The sequence below is a fragment of the Diplotaxodon limnothrissa genome, linkage group LG17, assembly GCF_057381915.1.
Source record: "Diplotaxodon limnothrissa isolate DT_005_m linkage group LG17, D_limnothrissa_male_GT1.1, whole genome shotgun sequence".
NCBI classification, from domain to species: domain Eukaryota; kingdom Metazoa; phylum Chordata; class Actinopteri; order Cichliformes; family Cichlidae; genus Diplotaxodon; species Diplotaxodon limnothrissa.
The window spans coordinates 9,509,591-9,533,279 of NC_140612.1; the positions used below are offsets into that span (position 1 = coordinate 9,509,591).

The 23,689-nt window shown below is 39.1% G+C and overlaps 1 protein-coding gene across 1 annotated transcript in view; it reads left to right on the plus strand.

Moving 5' to 3' along the window:
- Positions 1-23,689, plus strand: part of LOC146614619 (contactin-associated protein-like 4) — a 111,834-nt gene that overhangs the window by 34,572 nt on the left and 53,573 nt on the right. The window contains exons 3-6 of the mRNA XM_085376543.1: positions 6,520-6,713; positions 10,205-10,352; positions 11,617-11,823; positions 23,398-23,573. Coding sequence (XP_085232669.1) covers positions 6,520-6,713; positions 10,205-10,352; positions 11,617-11,823; positions 23,398-23,573 — 725 coding nt within the window. The remainder of the gene's footprint in view (positions 1-6,519; positions 6,714-10,204; positions 10,353-11,616; positions 11,824-23,397; positions 23,574-23,689) is intronic.

Genomic DNA, 23,689 nt, shown 5'->3' on the forward strand with positions numbered 1-23,689 from the left:
AGCTGCTCTACTCTGAGGCCCTCCCGGATGGGGCCCGGCCGGGCACAGCCCGAAGAGGAGACATGGGCCCATCCTCCCGCAGGCCCACCACCCGCAGGAGGCGCCATAGGGGTCGGGTGCATTGTGTTCCGGGTGGCGGCCAGGAGCGGAGGCCCTGGCGGACTGACCCCCGGCTGCCAAGACTGGCAATAGGGACAGGTATTTAAAGATTACATAAAAAAGGATAATGCTGTTGATGTTGTTGGATGTGGAACTCAAACTCATTCACCTTGAATTCTTTGAACAAATCGAGCTGCTGCTGTTTTTTTAGGTGCTTTTCTTTATTTGAAGTCTTTCCTTGTCTGAAAACTATGATAGGACTATTTGCATGTCTGTTTGTTGGTGTCCTTCTTCCTTCCTTTTACACTGTGAAGCACTTTGTGCAGCATAGACTGTTGGTAATGTGCTATATAAATAAACGTGACCTTGAGCTTCCTTCAGTATAGGTGTATGGTGCCTCCTTTCAGTACTGGAAGGAATGCAGCCTTGGTACATACCATAGTCTGTATAAAACAGGCTATACAGAGAAAACAAACAGATATGCTGGATTAGAACTGACAGAAATAATTATGCTGCTGATCAAACAGGTGATATGTGAGAAACATGGTCATTAGTTTTTTCCCCCAAACACTTTATACCCAGTTCTCCCCTCTTTTATTTAGACCCCTTCAGCGCTCCTCTCTTCCAGGTGTTTCTTCCTTTCTTCCTCTCTTCTTAAGTCTCCCTCCTCTGCAGTCCTATAGATGTCAATTGATCTGCCTTCTTCTGTCACTCTGTCAGTCTCTTCCTTTCCTTTGTTTGTGTTTGTCACTTCTTCCCTCTCCACTCCAGCTGTAATGAGTAAAGGTCAGCCTGTCTGCTCTCTCCTCTTGCGCTGTCAGTGTCCATGTCTGTTACTGAAGTACTTATTAGCTCTGGCCTTTAGCTGCTGCCCTAACAAGCAGGAAGCACAGCAAGAGAAAAGAAGATGACCTCAGACACGGTTAATTCAAGTGAAGTCACAAGTTTGTCAGCCAGGAGACTGCTGCTTTGTTTCTCAAGCTTTGCTTTATTCCCCCACATTTGCTTTTAGCCTTGGCTTTCACTCACTGCTTACTTTTTAGGCACCAAAAACAGATTAAATCTAGGAAAAAATCATTTCTTGGGTTACAGTATGCCCCTTCTAAAACACACATTGATAAATAATGATTACTCACATGGGTTAAACGTGACGCCAAGGTGTTCATTTGCATGGCTCTACCCATGAATGTGGTTTTTAAGTGCAAAAAAAGTTTATTTTTATTGATACCTGGATGCTTCTATCTTGCTGAAAACCAAAATGGGAATGACATCACACCCGAGTTCTGACATCAAAGTTCCAAGCTATCTGGATTGCAGCATTAGTTGTGGTTATACCACAGAGTTTCCTGCAACTTTCTACCAGGAGATTTTATTGCATGCTTTTTATTCATGCTTCCGTCTGCTGACAAGCTTTACTGAGATGCTGATTTCCTTTTCCAGCAGGACTTGGCATCTGCCCATAGTGCCAAAACTACTGCCAAATGGTTTGCTGACCATATTATTACTGTGCTGGCCAACAGCTCACCTGACCTGAACTCCACAGAGAATCGATGAGTGATTGTCAAAAAGAACCCACCCTAAAAATACAGAGAAGCTGAAAGCTGTTTTTAAAGCAACCCGGCCTTCAATAACACTTCTGCAGAACCACGCACTAATGCAGTCCACGCCACACTGCAGTGGGAATTTGCGGTACTAAGTACTAACGGTATAAACGAGTTGCTTTTCAGAGGTTTTCAACGCAGAACAGATTTCTCTGTTGAATTTTTTTTTCTCTTTTGGCTGATTTTAGGAAATATTATGTAAGCTATAATCACCTAAACTAAAACAATAAGGGTTTGAAATATTTCCCTTGTAATATATTTCCCTTTTAAGTTGTGATGAATATACATGTTTGCCTTTTTAAAATTAACTACAAATTAAAATAACTACTCTCTGTAACGTTGCTCAGCTGAACATTGACTTCTCTACTGTTCCTTGAGTTGAATGTTAGCATGTTGCCATGCATCTCACTTCATCTCATAGCAATCAACCAATTTGATGAAGAGATTTCAACATGCTGGCAGCGTGGATACTTTCTCACTGACACATTATGGGAGGCAGAATGGAACTGAGCCATTATTAAAGTTGTTAGATTTGTTTCTCCTTCAAGCTACAACTGAAAGTGTGGGCTGTTTTTTTAAAGGTCCATAATCTCTATGATCAGTTATGATGCTGACTGACATTACCAATCACTGCTGTACTTTAGCAATCTGTTCTGCAGCGTGCTATGTTGAACAATTCAAATGAAGTTCATGGCGGGTTGTGTTAACACAGTAAACTGATATAAGGAGGATTAATAATAGATGTGATAAAAAGACACTGTGTCCACTTTGGCAGTTTGAAAGAGTTTGTAGTATTGATTTACATTGTCCTAATAGCAGCATGACATCACTTTGACAACACAATCTCAACTGCTCTTCAGGGTGGCTGCGTTATCGTGTGTGTGTGTGTGTGTGTGTGGGTGTGGTGTGTATGTGTGTGTGTGTGTGGGTGTGGTGTGTATGTGTGCACCCTCAGTAGGGGAGAAATCCCTCCATCTGCTCCTTGGGCACCATGGATTTGCTTTGCCCTGACTCAGCACTTTTTATCAAGCTTACACACATGTAGACTCACAAACTCAGACACAGCCACTCAAACACACACACACACACACACACACACACACACACACACACACATGCACACATGCACACACACATACTCCATTGAGTCAGGGATACCAGCAGCATCCAAAGTAAAATAAAATCAGATTGCAGCTGTGTTAGTTATGGCAATGTCTCTGCAAAGGTTAGCAACTGCATCAGGGCACCACTCTTTGTGTCTGTGCCTTTCAGTCCTTTTCTGCCTTTGTTTCACTTTCTGGGCCAGTTCACTTCTTCACTCCCTTTCTCCAACCTACTCATCCTCTGCGACATGTTCCTAAATTTCCCAAATACAAACCCACTTGATTAACTGCAGTATTTTATATGACACAGTTCACACTCCTGCTGTGTGTTCCTGCCATCTTTCCTGTTTCGATCTACACCATTCTTTTTTCAAATCCAGATATTTTAATCTTTTCCCAAAACATTTCATTTGAAACATGAGCTTGAGGTGATTAGAGGTGATTGGATGCAACTAACTGTACTTATAGAAAAACAAATCATGGAGGCTCTCAGACTCAAACATCCCTGATGGAGTCTGGTGCATAAATATTCAGCAGCTTATTTCAGATAAGATATATTTTGTTTATGCCAGAAATTTTGAGAAATTACTGTGTTACAGCAGGCAAAACATTAAAAACACATACTAGCTCAATAAAATTGAGTACCACGAAACAAATATGTTGTTTCTCCTTATATGCTCTTATATTCAATATTCTAATCCAGATTCATTTAGATTTTTGCTTACTATGCATGACAGTGAGTTTTTCTTCTTTGATTAAGATGCCAAAGGATATTATAATCTGTGTGTGAATACTCCACGTTATTCTTTGTGGAACATTTAGTGAAATCAACTTTCACCTACTTTACTTTTGATTTCACTTCAACAACGAAGCTTGATAAAAACACTAAACAGTGATACATTGTCAAATATACCCCAACATTTTGTGATACTTAATTGGAGGGTGTATTGCTAGCTCTACTTAAACAGGTTTATTGCATTATATATTTTTTATTTGATTAATTTACTTGGATATTAAAGGTCCTTAGTTTTGAAAAATCCACCGTGATTTTTGTTTGTAGCTAAAAAAAAAATCAACACTGGCAGGCAAAAAAAAGAAAAAAAAGTCAACACTAGAAGAAATCCAAAAACGTATTTTTATAGCTGTACTTTTTGCACAAATAGCTGAGTTCAAAGGCTTCAAACTGAACAGTCATTTCCGTTCAGTTCAATTCAGCTTTGTTTATATAGCACCAAATCACCTCAAAGTGCTTTATATTGTAAGATAAAGACCCTACAGTAATAGAGAGAAAACCCCAATAATCAAATGACTCCCTATGAGTAAGCACTTTGTTGTCAGTGGGAAGGAAAAACTCCCTTTTAACAGGAAGACACCTGCAGGAGAACCATCCATCTGCTGCAACAGGTTGGAGTGAGCGTGACAAAAGATGCTCTATTGAAGAGAGCCAGATTAAAATTAAGTAATGATTAAATGTAGAGTGGTGTGTAAACACAAAGAGAGTGAGGGAAGAAGAAACACTCAGTGCATCATGGGAAGCCCCCAGCAACCTAGGCCGTTTGTAGTGCAGACAGGAGGTTAATCTGATCCAATCCTGAATATAAATATATTATAAAATAGGAAAGTTTAATCCTAATTACAGTAGAATCCAAACTCGGAGCTGGTTCCATAGACGAGGTTCCGGAAAGATGAAGGCTCTCCCTCCCATACTCCTTTTAAATATCCTAGTAACCACAGGTAAGCCAGCAGTCCAATAGTAAAATGCTATGTTGGAGTTATATGCTACTATTAGGTCTTTAAGATTAGATGGCGCCTGACTGTTCAAGATTTTTTGATTCTAAATTTTAGAACATAGCTCAATAACCTTAGTTTTATCTGAATTCCCTTTGAAACAAGAAAATGTGCAGATCTAACTATAGACTATCAGCCTTCATTCTAATGAGGATTTCTAAATGAGTGCATTTAGGTATTATGACTCTGTCCTTCCAGTGTGCTGCTACCTCCACACTTGCATCTTCTTAAAAAAAATGGTATAGCAGTGTCAGACATACCACAGTGCTGATGGAAGTACCTATTTTAGACAACAGCATGAACACAGTGTGTGTTAGTCCCTTACATCCCTGAGTGTCCTCTCCAGCTGTTGCAACAGATGTTGCCCAGACAAAAATGGAGCACGTTACCCCTGGAAAATATGATAGTACTCTGCATGTCACTGGAGAACAGACAAAAGTTTCAGCTCAGTGATTTGTCTCATGTCAGAGAAGATATTTTAAGTGAAGTTGAATCACATTCACTTTCTCTCATATTGTCACCTTGGTGAGCTCATAAAAACCAGAACAGATCCATTAAATGGCAGGACAAATCTTGACACTTACTTGTGGAGATTCATAAATACCATTCTGGTGCTGCATCATCTAATCCATTTTTCTTCAAAGGGTTTGTGGCCCAGATATATCCCACTTAATGTCTTGAGGATTTATTAGTTATCATCATGAAACCAGGCAAATGTTGACATATTCTAGGGTTTTATGTCTGTGAGCATCTATGTGGACTTCAATCAAATCCAGAAAAGGGATGCACTATAATTGTACTGTGATTTGCAATATTTAAAGTTCAAAGCAGGGTCTCCTTATTATGAAGAAAATATTTACAAATGGAACATTAACTAATATACCTTTCCAGTAACTTAAACGCTCTCTGTGATGTTTCTGTCATCTCTGAAGGGATCTGCATTTTTGGCAAATAGTTTTTAAACTTCCCTTCAAGTCGATTAAAGGGAGCCAATGGCTTCTTGGCATCTTTGACCATCGTGACATTTTGTGATATGAAAAACCTGAAGATTTCATACTGAAGTGGCTGCCATGCTTGGATCCAGATATTTGAGCTGTTGAAGTATGCAGATTAGAAAACACCCATTTACCATTTTATAATCAATCTGAAGACTTAAGAATATCTAAAAAAAAATGTATTGTACAAACCAAGAAATGCTTTAAAAGACAAAAACAGAATAAAATGGTGTGTTAAATCTTAATTTAGATACCTGAAGGCATCAACAGGCATTAGCGGATTATTGGTAATTTATGTTGCTGTCTTTGATTTCTTGTTCTTTAATGATTTCTCCAAATTGGCTGTTTGAACTGGTATTATTTCCATTCTTTTCATTTTTACTACTCACACTCATACAAATGTCTCAAGTCAGTCAAAAGTCACACAGCTCAGAGTTAATCAACGCTTAGGATGGTTATAGGCTGCAAACACAGAATAACAAGTGAAATGATTTTGACACCATTTACAGAGCCGTGGCTAACCAAACAGTCAAATAACACATGCTTGGATGGAGTATTAGTAATACCGTTTTGCAAATGTGATCCACAATACTAACTTATGCATGTGAACAGTGGTCAGCTGGTCAGATCAGTTAATCACCACCTGACTGGTCAAACCTTACACCAATGACTTTTTATGCTAATGTTTTCACACACAAACACAGAGCATTTTTTTCACTGTCGACCGTAACTGCTTTTTGCCTGAACTTCATCTTGATCTTAAACCAGGTCTTCTTGTTAAAATATAATATTTACCTTATGATAACCATAGTGCCTGCAGTGTGACTGTGTAAGAGTCGTGGTCCCACAACAAGAATAATACTCACACTAAGTTTACACTAACCGCGTATACCCATTATTATAATCCACTCTTTGTTTTTGTCCCCTGTGCAGGAGCTGGAGGTTGGTCTCCTCTGGTCTCAGACCGATACCAGTGGTTGGAGGTGGACCTGGGGAGGAGAACCCAAATCACTGCTGTTGCCACGCAGGGCCGCTACGGCAGCTCTGATTGGCTCACGGCCTATCTGTTGATGTTCAGTGACACAGGACACAACTGGAGACAACACCAGCAGGAAGACAGCTTAGGGGTAACTCTTCTTCCGGTGGCAGGATTACATAGTAGTGTTGGGTGTGCAACATATTTGTGCAGTCACCTGATGGGAGTATGGATGTCCATGTCAATCCATCATCTTGTTGTAGAAAAGTACATATTTTTTAACTGATCGTGACAAGATCATAGATATTTAACAAAAAGTGCACACAAAAAGAAACCCCCCACATGTGTTATATAATACAGATTTTAACAGCTAAAAATACAGTTTGTCCAGGCAGTGACACTCTACAATCACACACAGTTGACCTAACTGTCATAGACATTATTTAACATTATCTGTGGGGACTGGTGCTGCCTGCAGCAACATGGCGTGCACACCAGGAGCCTTTCACTATTTATTAATAATACATGGAACAATGAAAGGAACTTGGGCAGGAGTCTGTTGACGGTGTGGGTCTGCTGTCAGACAGTTTAGCCTGTGCTGACAGGAGGTTGGTGCTGTTATGAGAAAGACCGCCTGGCGTAGAAAAACTCCCAGCTTTGATGCCTGAAAGCTGTCCATCACCAGTCTGCAAGCAGGTCGCTGAATGGGCGCTTTCGAGCTCAGCCGCTTTCGATAAGTGTGGCGGCTCTTAAAATGTAAATGTGCAGAAGAAATTGGTGAGAAAGCTCGCTGAGAAAAGCACGCAGTGACTTAAGTACCTAGTGTTGCGGTTGCTTTACGTCTAAATATATTCCCCATTTCTTTTTCTCTCTTTAATTTTTTATTTTTCCAGTGTTGTTTCAATAAAAAAGAGAATACTAGACTGGGAGAATGACTGATCACCAATGAGCAAAGTACAGATGTCAGAATGACAGGCAGCCATGCAAACCTCGACTGACTGAACAACATTTGATATGTCACGCGTATCCTCCCTTCTGTGTGGAAGAAAGTGCAGCTTTCACTACAGCAGCAACCCAAAGAAAACTTTTTTTCCCCTCACATTTGACTGGGTACAACTTTTTCACAGTGAAGGATACAAACTCTCCAAAGCCCTTCAAGTCATCACTAAAGAACACACTCCTTGTAGCTTAAAAACATGTTGATTTGACAGTCAGCATGAAAGGCGGTGAATCCACATCAGCTTTTAGAGCACTTTTAAAGCTTCGTATATTAGTCAGGCTTGCTTAGCGTCTCTGTGATGGTGAGAATTTTACTGCAAAAACAGCTGCATCAGTCACAGCTTCTCACTGACTTGTGAGGTAAAGGTAGAAACAAAGTCTCTACTCAGGTTACTTTCATTTATTTGATGGTTAGAGTCACTAACTACTTCATGGATTAAAAATAGAATAAAATTAGATCCCATCATCAAGCAAGTTGCATGTGGAGTCTTACTTTATGATGCCACATGTTTCAAATGTTTTAAAGTGTGATTCAAAAGGAGACTGTGCCTATAGAAAACAAACACAAAAATGACATTAATTAACCTTTTATCATTCACTCTTACTTTTTTGGATGTTTTCTTGAAGTCCCAATCTGACCATTTGCATTTCACCATTTTTCTTCAAACTTGAGTATGCACTAACTTGTTGTGGGCGGGTCTTCCATCCATGATCATGACCTATCCTTCCCCATCATTCTGCAACAAAGGAGTGGCTAAAGGAGAAGCACATTAAGCTCATGGAGTGGCCCAGCCAGTCTTCAGACTTCAGTCAGCTAGAAAATCTGCAGAGAGAGATGACATTTTCGGTGACATAAAAATCAAATTAGAACTTTCATGTAATGTGTTTTATTTCTAGGTTTTTTCACTGATATTCTGTCTCTCTCCATTATGAAACTACCAAAGAGACTGTTCATTCCTTTAGAAGTAAGCAAACTTACAAGTTCAGCAAGTGATCAAAGAATTGTTACCCCCACTGTACAGTATATCTCTGGCTTCAACCCAGATACCAAACAGCAATCTCAAATCCTAAAGAAAGCACATCATGTCAGAAGCATGACCAAGACAATACTTGTCATTAAATTCGACCTTTAAGGAGTTATGCACTATGAAGGCATCCCTCAGCATCCCCAGGATTTCCTGTGCCACAAACATGCTTCTGGGATGCGATCCAAACATTGCCGGAAAACCAGACCACCATAAGAGGTATATCTGATTTTGGCCCATAGGGTGGCAGGCACAAGAGTTTGGTTGAGATTTAAAAGTCAGTGCGTCATTTAGAAGTTTTTTTTAAAGCCCACTTATGATAATTTACCTCCCTGATAAAGTAAAGAGGAGTAAATGAGGTTAACAAAGCTGGCAACTCTCCTCAGAACTTCCTAAGGAGCAAAAGTCATTAGCATGGCAACAAGTATATTTCAGCAAACACCCTATTTAATTTAAAGTGAATAATCTAGCTTCACTGTGGGCAGCTATGCAGTGAAATTCCTATGTTGACTGACATGTCACTTGAATAACGTGTCTGCCAACATTATTATACTGCTGATTCCAAACGTTCTTTTCTTGTAGCTCCTTTTAATGAAAGACTTTATTGCATAATTGCATAATTCAGTATTTTTATATTGTCTTGGTGGTACCAACTACGCCAGGCACAGTTCCTCTGCGATTCCTTTGTCATGCCCTCTCATCCTCTTCTTCGACTCATTCTCTAGCCATTCCTCTCTCCTTGACTGAAGGCTTGTCAGAGGCTACTCATATTTCAAAAGATGCTCAGGCAAGTAAATGAGATGCTGCTCTCCTCAGCAGGAAACAGAGCCATTTGTTGAGCTTAACGCTCTGCTGGCCAGCCGGCTCAGCCCTTGAAGACGGCACTGAGATCACAATTATGCAGTGCCAGAGAAGCCAATTTCTCTCACACAGTTACATCGGTACACCCTCAGCTGAGTTTCTCACACAAACACACAGGTAGCATCACACAAGCGCTCCAGATAGGACACAAGCAAATGACATGCACAGGAACACATGGACACCTACTCTATACCGTATATGCAGCTTGTTCTTCTTGTTTTCTTCTTACACATATTATTGCAGGTGTTTCTCTGTGTGTGTGAGCCCTGCTGGATTCCCACAGGCAGCTGATTGGGAAAAATAGAAGCCATTAGTCTTTTAAAGAGAGGCTTGCTACGGAGACAGAATAGGTCCAAGTTATTGATCACTGGACAGAGATGAGGGAGAGGGAGAGACATTATCATTACTTAGGATCAATGGCTTCGGTGAGTTCAGAGTTTGAAAATGAAGATGGTCTCAGGGCAGAGGAGGTTTGGGAGACTTTTTCTTTCCACTGACAAAGAGATTTTCAGCCCTCGAATATGTAAAACTTTCAATGTATAATGGTCCTATCTAGCTTTTAGTCACCATTATGAACACTTGATGAGAAGCATATCTATCTGCTTTCCTGATAGAGGCATCACCCTTTAGTGTTTGTTATTGCTATTACATCATTATTACATTATTACATTGTTGTTGCAGCAATCAGCTGACTGAGACAGAGTGTAAGAATGAAGAAAACGGTAACTGTAACAAACATGTAACTGTATTGTTGCAGGCTTTTCCAGGTAACAGTAATGCTGACACTGTAGTCCAGTACAAACTGGAGCAGCCGGTCATAGCTCGCTTTCTTCGTTTAATCCCACTGGACTGGAACCCCAGTGGGAGGATTGGCCTCAGACTGGAAATATATGGATGTCGATATAGTAAGTAACTGTGAATTAAGTGTTATGTTATAGCAATTATAAATATATCCAATGTTTATTTTATCATAGAATATTTTGACCTTAAGTAACATATAATTATGTTATCAACAGTTAGTTGGTCTTGATTGCCTGTCTTGAAGTCTTTAATGCCCGACTGGCTTCAACTCATTTTGAATGCTAAAAATGTAAATGTGTTGTGGCATTAAAAGTGTCTTCTTTTAAAATATTACAAATGGCAGTTTTGGCTTGTTATTGTATTACAAGTATTTTGCTAGCAGCTAGTTTTGTATCTTAGAATGTAAAGTCAAACTTTAGTCAATTAATTAAAATCTTGATTTGTTGGATTAAATCTACACAGATTATCTCTATCAAATTTGGATTATGGTGTTTAAATGTGGTGCGGAAAAATAAGAAATGGTCCCTGGAACACCTTGAAAGTTATATTAATCCTGTAGCATTATATACAGAACAAGATTGTTCATTGTTTTTTAGAAAAATAGATTTAAAATACTCCCACACACATAGGCTTTGGTTTGATTTTGCTCTGGTGTGTGATGTGAGTCATACAAACCTTTTGCAGTCAATTTAGAAACCATTAGTTCTTAGAAAAATAAGCAGTGCTATTCAAACACTAAGCCATGCACTAGAATTATTGGGTGTTGTGTGTGAGATGTACAGAGAACACATGGTTTTAATACAGAGTGCAATACGAATTGAAACAATAGAAATGTACATGCAAAATGCCTTCAAGCAATCCAAGCATTTCAAGGCAGCAGCAGCAAGCTTTGCTTCTTTGTAACTGACTTAACTAAATGTCAGCCCTGTTACTTTGTGTTGTACCCTACCTATAATAAAGCTATGGTTTGTAAAACTGTACTTCTGTGACAACAGGGCTTAAATTCAACTAGTGAAGCCTACTGATCAATCGCAATCGCCTCTTTATTTTAAAATATACTAAAGAAGTTTCACAAATCGAACATAGCATTGAACATAGCACCAAAAGGAATGGTCAACTCTGGGCTAAATCATATGGAAAAGTGATGTTAATGGAGTTAAATGTGCTTGCTGAGTAAATAATTTCACCAAGAGATCCAAATCTGTCTAGAAATATCTTACAATTCTGTGAAATTCATGATGTTAGAAAAATGGTGGCAAAGACAGAGTTTGCACAGTTGTGTTAGTATTTGGTGCTAGTATGTTATTTAAAATGAATGAAATGTAAAGAATAAAACTTTTCCCTCTCCCACTTAATTTTGTTCTGTAGCTTCTAGCGTGGCAAGCTTTGATGGGAGCAGAAGTAGCCTGGTCTACAGACTGAGTGTGAGGGCAAGCTGGACTGTGATGGAGACTATTTCTTTGAAGTTTAAAACCCTGAAGAATTCTGGGACACTGCTCCATGCAGAGGGACAGCGAGATCACAGCCTCACGTTGGTGCTCGAGAAAGGAAAGCTGCTACTCTACCACCTACAGGGTAGGACACCGGTCTCAAAGAGCTACAGACATAAATTAATGCTTTGTTGTGTTTTCTTACATGATAAACATAACCCCAATAATGCTGAATCATTCTGCGAAATTGCAGTTTATAGTGATATTGCCTAATTGGTTGTGCAAGATAAATATATTCACTCTGTTTAAATCAGGTCTTTTATGCATGTGTAGCTTGTCATGCTGAGACACACATTGTTGGAAAGGTGTGACAATGGCACTGCCAGCAGAGATGTAAAACATACATTTTCCATCATTTGAACAGGCAGCGGTAGCATCACATATACAGAAAGTCTGTGGTCCCAAAGGACTAGCACTAGCATTAGCTGCCAAGCTCTCTAAGAAGCCTCCTGTGACAACATTAGTTTAAACCCCAGCACGAGTCCTTCTGTAGGTATTTTCCCCGAGTCTGTGTTGTCCATCTGTTACTGCTGAATGTTTGTAATTTACATATATATATATGTGTGTGTGTGTGTATATAGTGTGACCCCTCAGCTTCCCACTGGATGTACTGATGGTATAAATTTGACCTCTAACCTGTAAGGGTCCTATTAGTGTCCAGAAAGACATAAAGGAGGGTACGCTTTAGGGCAGTCCAACTGATTTAACAAATTACTTGTTAAGATTTACCCTTTTGGGAAAAACCGTACCTGTCAGAGGGACTTTGTCTGCTGTGATGACGTGTGTTTTGATCTTAATAGTGTGCCTGATTGTCATGTTGTCATACTATATAATCAGGGACTATTTTGCACTCCTCAAACAGTTTGCAAGCAACATATTCACACCAACTGAACATGGTAATGTTTTTGGAAGGACCAAATCAGCAGTGATCGACTTCCTGAGGACAATGACTGAAACTCTGTGCTGGAGAGTGAGTGAAACTTCCGATGTTTGAATTGAATTCAATATTTTGGAAGTTCCTTGAGCCAACTGCACTGGCAAACTCTGCAGCTCCACTCATCTGTTCATTTATTTTTCTTTCATTGTTTAGTTCTGCGAGTAAATGTCAGCTAAACACGCAAACTGTACAGCATAATTATGCACTCACTCAGGGTCCAGAGCTTCCAAAATCCCTTCTGTGTATAGCAAATTTAATATCTTGCATGTTTTGTTCCTATAATGAAATGGAACAAGCTTGAAGTCACTCTCAACCCATCTGCTGGTTCACTTGCATGTTTGTCAGAAACAATTTTGGGAAATACCTCTGATTCAATTTTGATGAAACTCAGGGGAATTATGGTTCTTTCTACATATGCCTTTTAGCTCACTACAGTGCTTGTTTGTTTATCCATATGTCTCAAGCTAATTAGAAAGAGTGCTATATGTCTAACTCTGAAAAAGTTGGGATGCTTTGTAAAATGTAAATGAAAACAGAATGCAGTCATTTGAAAATCTCAAAAGCCATATTTTATTCACTGTAGAACATAAAACCATATTAATTGTTTTCCAATAAATATTAGCTTATTTTGAATTTCATAGCAACTAATTAAAATAACTGGCAACTGATCAGTAACATGACTGTGCATAAAAAGAGCATCTTAGTAAGGCAGAGTTTCTCATAAGGTAAGATGGGCAGAGGATCACTAATCTGTAAATTGTGTATTTCACAATAATGCTCATCAACATAAAATTGACTATGAATATGTCATCATGTACAGTACATAACATCATAAAAATATTCAAAAAATCTGGAGAAATCTCTGTGTGCAAAGGAAAGGACACAAAATCAATATTGGATGCATGTGATCTTTGGGGCTTCTAGGGCACCATATTAAAAACAGGCATGATATTGTTATGGAAATCACTGCACAGCTTGGGAAGACTTCCAAAATTCATTGTCTCTGAACACTGGTTACTGTGCTGTCCACAGGTACAGGTTAAAGCTTTATCATTCAAAGAAGAAGCCACTGCCTGAACAGTAGTGATGGGTCGTTCGCGAACGAAATGGCTCTTAGAGCCGACTCTTTGACATGAACGATGCGAGCCGGCTCCTTATCGCGAGCCGTCACGTGGGTTTTTTTTTCTTCTTTCTCTCTCTCTCTCTCTCGCACTTTTTTCCGCTTCACTCTGCACGCGAGCCTTGTGCTTTACGCTGGGCAGAGGGGGGAGGGGCGGTAGTTACACTCAGTAGCACAGGAACAGAGCCAGAGGGAGAGAGAGAGAAAGAGAGCCAGGGACAACAACATCACATTAGAAAGGTATAGTAATCATCCACAACTATTTTCGGTTGCAGATGATAAAGGATTCAGAAAGTTTATTCATGCAGGTCCATATGACAGAGAATATGCATGTTCTTTTTGTTTTCATATTATAATTTATATTTAATTGTGTTGTGGTTTGCAGTGTTTTGTGTTGTTTTCACTTTAAATTTGTAAAAGGAAACAGCTGAAAATTTAAATGGTTAAAAGTTGAAATGTGAATAGTTGATTTTTGTATTATATGATTTATTTATTACATTTTATGTGGAGTGAATAAATAAAAGTATATTTACGGTGGCTCCTAGAGACAAAGCACATATAAACTTCAAATCACGTACAAACTCTGAAGCATGTACAAACTCCAAAACACGTAAAAACACGTACAAACTCCAAAACACGTAAAAACATGTACAAACTCCGAAGCACATAAAAACTCAGAAGCACATAAAAACTCAAAACACGTACAAAAGACAACAGAAGTGCTCCAGGATGCTGGGCGCAGTGTTGAGCTTTTGTTATCTTGTGGCTACACAAGCCAGCAAGTACCAACGACCAGATTTGGTGTGTGATAGTAACAGGTAAATGAACTTTTTTTTAAAATTATTTGAATATATATGAGTGCCTGTGTATAAATACACAAACAATACACACATGCTTTCAATTGTGTAATTTAAGTGATCTAGTAGCTCTGCTTTGGAAGTTTAGTTCATGCTAGAAATGTGTTTTGGAGATTGTACATGTTTTGTCTCTAGGGGCCACCGCATATATTTATATATAAACATATATAAATAAAACCACTTTTTTAAAATTAGTAATTCCTTTTGTGCATAATTTTATATTATTGTTAATAATAAATTAATTAAAGCAACAAAACAACCTGAAGAGCCGGTTCGGAGCCTCTTTTTAGTGAGCAGAACCGAAAGAGCCGGATCTCTAAAAAGAGCCGGAAATCCCATCACTACTGAACAGTATCCAGAAAGGTCCCCAATCTCTCTGGGCCAAAGCTGAATTAAAATGCACACATGCTACTATCCCATCCAGACAATACCTTTTCAGGGAAAATCTTGCACATTTCAGCAGGATTCCTAAACCTCACACTGCATCTATTACAGCAGCACGGCTTCATAATGGAAGTCTGGGAGCTAACCTGACCTGTAGTCCAGACCTTTCACGAACTGAAAACATCTGATACATCACGAAACAAACAAACGAACAAACAAAAAAAATGCCACGAAGAACATCCAGGACTTTTGAGCAGCTTGAACCCTCTATCAGACAAGATTAGGACAACATTCCTCTCACAGGAATCCAGCAGTCAGTCTCCTCCGTTTCCAGATGTTGTTAGAAGAACACGGCATCCTACACAGTGGGAAACATGGCCCTTTCCCAACTTTTTTAACGTGTTGTTCAAAATGAAGAAATACTTTTTTTTTAAAAAAAGGATACATCTGATATGTCCTATATTTAATCTATTGTGATTAAAATATGGGTCTGTGACATTTGCAAATCAATTCTTTATTTACATTTGTTTACACAGCGTCCCTACTGTTGTTATCTGGATTTGTACATATCTGGCAGATACAGTCAATCAGAATGTTGGTGATTGACTGTCAAGAAGGAACTTGTGTTTAGCTTTGTTCTTTTCTTGTCTTGTTTGTCTCACTGATTCTTAGCTATTCCCAGACTCTTCGCCTCTATCTAGTGGGGGGTCTCACTTTCTGGCCGTTTCTCTCCCAGCTTGACATCCTCATCTCTCTCTTTTAATCTATAATATATGATGGATGCTATAAACATGTGTCAAGGATGAACACTGTGGAGCACAGTGGGTTAGCATAACATAACCCACTGCCTGTGTGGAAGCTAATGAAGGTAAAATGTTGTGATGACCATGAAGCTACAGACACAGGACTCAAAAGCACAACTTAGAGAGATAGAATTAAAAGTAAAAAAAATAAAAAATAAAATAAACACTCTTCACTTTAACAAAAAAGTTTGGTAATCACTCAGCCGCTGACAGGGACCAGGCCATGGCAGTACAGGGAATCTGGGAAGTCAAATTCCCTAAAAATGTACACTGGGAACTAGAGGCTGGAGCACACAATACAGTCTGGCACAGAAAGAGAGGTACAACCATATTAAATAAACTCTGGGAATGGCACAATGAGGCACAGATGACACTCATGATGGTGGAGATGACACAACACTGAAGTGCCTAAAACACGTGTATTAAAATAAAATAGGAAACCATGATGAATGACAGGAAAATAGAAAACATGACCCAAGGTGCAAGGCGAGACATCGTGTGTGCGTATCTGGCGTAAACAAGGTTAAACCTGAGGTGCTGTTGGACTGCCAGCCTGTCGTATTATCACCATATGGCAAAGCTCTCATCAACCGTGCCATCTGGCTGCTGGAGTACTCTGCTGCTCTGTTCATCAGCCAGGCCTTCCTTTCAGTTACAGCTGAAATTAAAAGTGCAGCTTCCTGAGAATATATCACTTTCCCTCAGAAAACCATATTTTGTGGTCCTAAATGAAGTTATATTCCAAAAGTGAAACTGCAGATAATTAATCATAGAAATTAGTTTTATGTGTTTATTTATTTATTTCTGTGATGTAAGATTGTGTGGTTATATTTATAACAAAGCAATAATTTGATCTAAAGTTAAACTTTCTTTGATGTAGAAATAAATGAACAAATAAATAAATAAATAAATAAAAAGCACCACTTAGTCACTGTACTTTTCATTAATCACAGTATTCTCTTATCCCAAAACAGGGGGCATGCAGTATAGTTGAAATTTTGCAGACTAGTTGTTTGGTTGCTGAAAAACTGAGTGAGACTCGGTACCTGCTCTTTGTGTGGGTGAAAGGAGAATTCAAAGAAAGATTAGGTTAGAGCATTGATGAACTAATGGTAGCACACACCAGAAGGTCAAGTAGGAGTATGATGCAACAGAGAGCATCCGGCTGTTAGAACTAATAATCGATCAAAACCTTCTTAGATGCACTATAAGCACCGAATTTCCCACAATTCCTGCCATGTTTTGATTTGTGGAAAACTGAATATTTTGACCATCACTATAAGCAAAGCTGAGTTTGCTCCATGCATATATTGCTTGAAGATTGTCCACCAGATTGGATGTGATACGAAATATGTGCTCTATGGAGAAATAAGTCCTCCAAACTGGTTGGCAAGTGGTTCCTTGGGTTTATGACAGTTCCTGGTGAAATCAGATGCAAAGAGGTTGCTGTGCAAAAAAACATCCTTACAGTTGCTTTGGCCATTAACAGGTTGCCATGGATGTCTGTAGTTTGCATGGAAGACACAGACTTGTCTGCAAACACTACCTTCAAAGTAAAAGTGTGCTTCAATGGCGCAGCAATGGCTCAACTTTTACTTTGAAGGCTAACAATTTCAGTTTTCTAGCTGTGTTGCATTTTCCACAGTTTCACTGTAACTTGGAAAACACATGTCAACTAGTCAGTTTCTTTCATGCATACTACAAGTGACACGTAGCAGTCTGCCAGCAACCAAAGCCAGGTGTTTGCAGGTAGGAAATATATGTTTTGCTTTAGTGCACAGTAGCTGCCAGGAGGGGGCACTGAGTGTCACTAGGCCTGAGAGATGGGGCTTTATTAAACTTACCCTACAGGGGCACATGTTCGAAATGACAGACAAGTCAACATCATATGTTTAGTGATCATATGACAACAAAACCTGAATACAATACATGCTGTACCATTCAGTTCACGTTTCACAATTGTCAGACTTCCTGCATCATCCATTTACTTAACCATAAAAAGCATTTCAAGAGAAGACATAATTCAACTGCATTTTAGTGTTATATTAATGTTTGAACAAGGGACCTTTGCCATGCAGACAGACACACACACACACACACACACACACACACACACACACACACACACACACACACACACACACACACACACGCTGAAAATCCCAGATTCCCTCAGCTATTTTTCTAAGATTTTGTGAAAGCCTAAATTTGCTGTTTCCAACTCCAGGCCTCTCTCTACTTCTTTACATCCCCTCACCCTAGTCTCACCCTCCCCTTTCTGCATTCTTGAAATAAAAAGCAGAATATTGTCCAATTCCCATTATGACTGGGTGGAAGCAGTTTATTTCCCTGGTGGTATTGTCTAGTATATGTCAGCTGGAAAGAGGCGTCATCTGCAAAAGCTGTCAGTCTGACATCAGCTCCCTGTCACATCCCTGTCACATCCCTGCTAGGCTCAGTCCGATAGTCAGCAAAGTGCTCAAAGAACTTGGCTGGGAACGACAGTAAACACAGGATTGTTGTAACGGTGCAGAGATTATATTGAGCTAAATTGAGATTATCCTAAAAATCGTACTTCGCCCCAGTCACAGCACTGACACTGCACGCTCTCTTTATTGCCCTGCCTCTCTGTCAATCCCTACCCTATTGTTTTTTTGCTATTGAAAAAAACATTTATGTTTATTTATCAAAGCCTTTTTCATATGTGATCCAAATTCTGCCTCTGCTAGTTCTTTTTTCAGATTGAATTATTTACCTTTAACAATTGCATGGTATTCATCTTTTGTCTTCTTCCTCCCTCCGAATCTCCAAGGAGCTTGGAGTCTACAGACAGTGTAATTTAGATCAATAGCTTGGAGCATCCACCCTGAGCCACAGCATGCTCCTCCACAGTCAGCTGTTGGAAGACAAGAGAAGATCAAACTAACAGAGCTAATAGATAATAGCAGAAGGTTTAGATGCATTATCTAAACACTGAAGAATGTGAGAGACTCTCTGAAGCTTTTCACAGTTATCTCTCCCTTTTGCCGGCCTGATCCTGTCAGTCCCGGTCCTCTCTTTAACGGTGATTCATGTCACTTCACGAGAACAGCAAGCTGGCTGAGACAGAGAGGTGGCTGTGAACACTGTGAACTGGGTAAATGTACAGCTTATAAGGTTGCAAGTGTTTTCATTAATTAGTGAGCAACATCCATTAGCATAAGTACACGTCTGAATGGAAACACAAAGACAGGAATAACAGACAGACCAATAGACAGTGACCAAGGAGACAGACAGTCAAACAAACACATGCAGTGAGACACTTAGACCCTCTCTGTGTGCCTGTGGCTGTCCAAGCAGTTGGAATAAATTGACTGGCTCATTAAGATTTATGTCCGCTATCCAAAACCATCTCATTTCCTCTATGCTTTACATTTATCAAAATGTCAGTTTGCTGTAATGTAGCCTGCTGCTTCATAATTCACTTCAATTCTGAACTGCCATTGGAAAACTGTAATACACAGCAGTAAATGCGCTGAGGGCTCCAGTGCCTTTTGGACAAATGGTGTTAAGTATCACTGACGAAATTAGGATGGCATCAGAGATCCATGCAGGGCAGGCTGCATGTTAAGTGAAAGGCTTTCTTCTCTCCGTATTCTCAGCAGTGAGGACATGCTGTGTTCACTGTCTGGTCTCTGGCATACTAAATGGAATATTTCAGGGTTTACAGTAGCACGACTTTGCCACAATCAGCATTTTGCTCATTGTACGGAGCAGCAAAAGCTACAACTAGATCTTCCCCCCAGGCATCTGAACAGCGCCGCTGAAATGAGATGAATGTCTTTGGACAAAGTGTGCCAATTGGCAGAGAAAATAGAAGACAATGAACTGCGGTGATTGCTGTTGCATTTGCTTACTCAATTCCACTTTGTCTACAGCGATTTACTCGTTTTGTATGCTGCCTCCCAAGAGTCCCAGAGGAGCCAGAAAATGGAAAGAAACCTCTTACTGCACTCCCCTGCTGTATGATAGGTTTCTTACTACTGAATTTTTTGGTGCGGTAAAAATAAAGAATGCATCTTTAAAATAGAATTTAAAACAATTTAAAAAAACCCCTCATAGTTCATTGTTTAAAGGCAAATGTAAAAATGTAAATGACTGCCGTCTTGTTTGCCTTTGAAGACACTGGGAAGTGAAAGAGATTTGTGGCAGAAAAAAAGGAGAACAAATGGAGGACTCTTTCTAAATATTAATTTACTGTGGATGGTAAATATTGCTATAACTTCTTGCCTTTCACACTTACTATAGGACTGATTTGGTTCATTTAAATTTATGGTAAGCTAAAATGAATGTTTCAAAAGAAGACATACTTTGTCTAGAGAGACAAAGTATGTCTCTGACAAAGAATTCAAAAAAGAATAGGAATAGCATCTTTGGGGTATAAATGCCAACCTATGCTATAATTATCTACTACTCTGTGTCTACAAGGGACTATCTAGCACTTTGATCTTGATGTTGTTGCTTTCATGTTTTCTGTTTAGTAGGTTTTTAAAAAAACAGTTAAACACTTTTATGTTCCCCTCAGGATCTTAGTGATCTCTTAATTGAGGTTTTTTGTAAACAAATGCAAGTTGTTGCCAGTGTGGTAAAGCGTTTTACCTTTAGACTGTACATTAAAATGGACATAGCCACTTTGACATCATCTATACGTTTGATACTTAATTCTCTCTGACAGCAAATGGGACGCCAATTTGTGCTATTGAAAAAGATACTGTATTTACTGGAAAAACTGAAGTATTTTGGTAAAACATCTTGATGCATTCTCAATCATCCAGGTAAGTAAATCTCCAAAAGTTGATTCTGTTCATCTGGACGTAGTGTTTTCAGTGCGAGAAACGTTTCGTCACTCATCGTTTCTCGCACTGAAAACACTACGTCCAGATGAACAGAATCATATTTTGATAAAAAATAACACAAATTGTCATTCAAAACAGCCACAGCCATTAATTATATATAATATAACCAGATTATATAACCCTAATATAAATAGGTGGGTAATAACTTATAAAAATGTATCCCATGTTGTTTTCAAGACAAGATAACAAGAGAAAAGAACAGACCCAAAACATGTTGTATCTTGATATAACCAAGGCCGTTTATGCAATACTCAATTCATTTTGGATTTTTCATAGAGGGTACTGCATCTGCAATTTTGTTGTGCAACCTTGTGTAGAATAATGATAATTAAATTAATCTTGATCTTTTTCAAAGCCATTGATCTGTGAAATGGTTTGACACCATTGGTAAGACTGTGTGTCCTACCATTCTCATACACAAAGATACAAATACATGAAATCAACAAATCTGAAACCCACTCATAGTCAAATTCTTGCCATGGATGTCTTGCTCCTTTTCTTTCTGTATGGTATGAAATTCCTCGTAACTGTGACTAAAACTAAGAATTGGTTTTGAGAATGTGTGTTAGCTTTGCAGTGAAGTTGTATTTTAAATGCTGGCACGGTTACGGTTCTCTTAAATTGAACCTTCTTTCTCTCAGCTTCCTATTAAACTTGCAGGCAAGGAGAAGAGGAATAAGGGAATCAAGACTGACAGAGAGTCAGAAAGAGATTCATTAATGGAAGTGAAGTGTTTCTATTATTGTTTTCTCTTAAACTACTTGTTTATCCTCAGCGTAAGTACTGGATGCAAGAGGAAGACAGGCTTCTGTCGATGGAACTAAGCTAGCTGTTTCCCATGTTCCTATCTCTGCGCTAAACTAAGCTAAGGTAGTTGTGTCCTGATCAAAGCTCCATTGTTGAAGCCCCTGAAAAGTTGGTTTCAGACTGGAAGTAAGTTTGGATACTATTTAACATTAATCACGATCTCAGTTAAACTTAAGAGCATTGTGTAGCCACTTATTTGTTTAGCATTGAATACTCACTTAAATGTTTGTGTAATCACAAACTGTGTTATAAAAGATAGAGACACTGATCACTTATTGGTTTGTGAATTTTAATACTGTTTTCCTCGATTTGGCTATTTTTGGCTATTTTAGTCAGTCCTGCATTTTTTAGGAGGTAGGGATATATTTGGAGAAGCTGGAACGTTTACTCATCAGCTAACATTAGCTAGCTTCATTAGCAAGGTGCCTCTTTAGGCTACAGTAGGAGCAGAACACACAGGCGACTTAGTGCTAACGTATTAATAAAGTAATACTAGCATAACCAAACTGAATTACAATACATTTAACCATAGCACTGTAACATGAGATAGCTAACAGCCGGTGTGTACTTTTAATCCACTTTTGGTTCGTATAAAAAATACTGATGAGATTTATTTACGTACATTTATTTATTTATTTATTTTTGCTTATTTCCATTGCAAAATTGAGCATTTTAGCACAGGAAATAAATAGGAGCAACTAGCTTTGAGGAACTATCCTCAAGTTGCCTCTAGACTACCTGCAGTTTTTGTGACTTCCATGTTAGATTTATCTTTCAGATTTTAATTTTAATTTGATTTAATTTGATTGTTAGTAGTGGGAAAACTGTCGTTGGACCTTTGATTCATAGCTAAAGCACAATACTAAAGACAATTTAGGATAAGTCTAATATATCTCTGTAACATTGCCAATATAGAAAAAAATGAAGTCACTGATGCAAACTTTGAATGCAGCGTACTCCCTTGTTGAAACCTGAAACTGATACCCACAGTTTGATCTATTCAGCAAGTTGATCGCTGACAGTTATTTTAGATTGGAGAAACTACTTGGTTTATGATAGTAGTGGTTAAAAACCTCAAACTGATTTGGGGAGCAGGCTTCAGATTTTTTGTAAGGTTTCTTCTTTCTAACTCCCAGCCACCAATTTTCCAGCATTTACCAGCCTTTTGCGTAGCTCTACCTCAGACCCCTAAACACACAATGAGGAGTTGGAATTCTGTAATTTGAACTGTCTTTCTATCTAGAAGAAAACACCTTTCATAATTAATGACTTGGCTTATATCTCTCCTTTTGTTGTAGCTCATTCTGTCAGCAGAACCTCGTTTCCTAACCAACACATTGGAGGACCCAAAGATAAATCCACCTATCAGACCTACTGGTGTTGGGTCTGTCATTAATTATGTCCTGGTGTCATTTTGTAGCATCATCATTTCTCGTACTCTGTCCTCCTCCCTCTCAGCATACAGAAATGTGCTCTATAATGAAAGAGGGTGACCTCAGTGACCTGCTTCTTGTTTTGAAACAGAGATTAAAAAATATCCCACTGATGCAGCAATCTTTCCGTGGCGCTTTTTGTTTTGATAGATTGAACACAATCCCTTCCTATAGGTGTTTTGCTGGGAAAAAACACTGACTATTTTCTTTACAGATGTTTGTCCTTGTTAAAAATGTTTTATGGATGTTCTTCTTCAAGTGCGTTGGAGGTAATAAACTTCAGGAAAAAAAAAATCTAAGATCCTCAGCAGGAGATGCATAATGGGATTTCTGCGTTGGCCGGGGATGTTGCTCTTCTCTGAAATGTACCATGGCACCGACATGACAACTTTTCTCCCGCTCCTCTCTCCCTCTGTGTTGCAGGTGTGAGTTCATCCTCTGGTGGTCAACTTCTCGTTTCCCTGGGCAGTCTGCTTGATGACCAGCACTGGCACCATGTAAAGCTGGAGCGGCTCAGCACTCACCTAAACCTGACCGTAGATAAAAATACACTGCAGGTTCAAATACCGGCTGATCTCAGCCACTGGCACATTCACACGGTGAGAGGAAACACACAGACACACACACACACATTCTGAAGCAAACGTGTCAAAAGCGCATCCACTCCTGCAGAAATATTCATTTGTTCAGCAGCGTGAGTGAGTTAGAGTGAGAA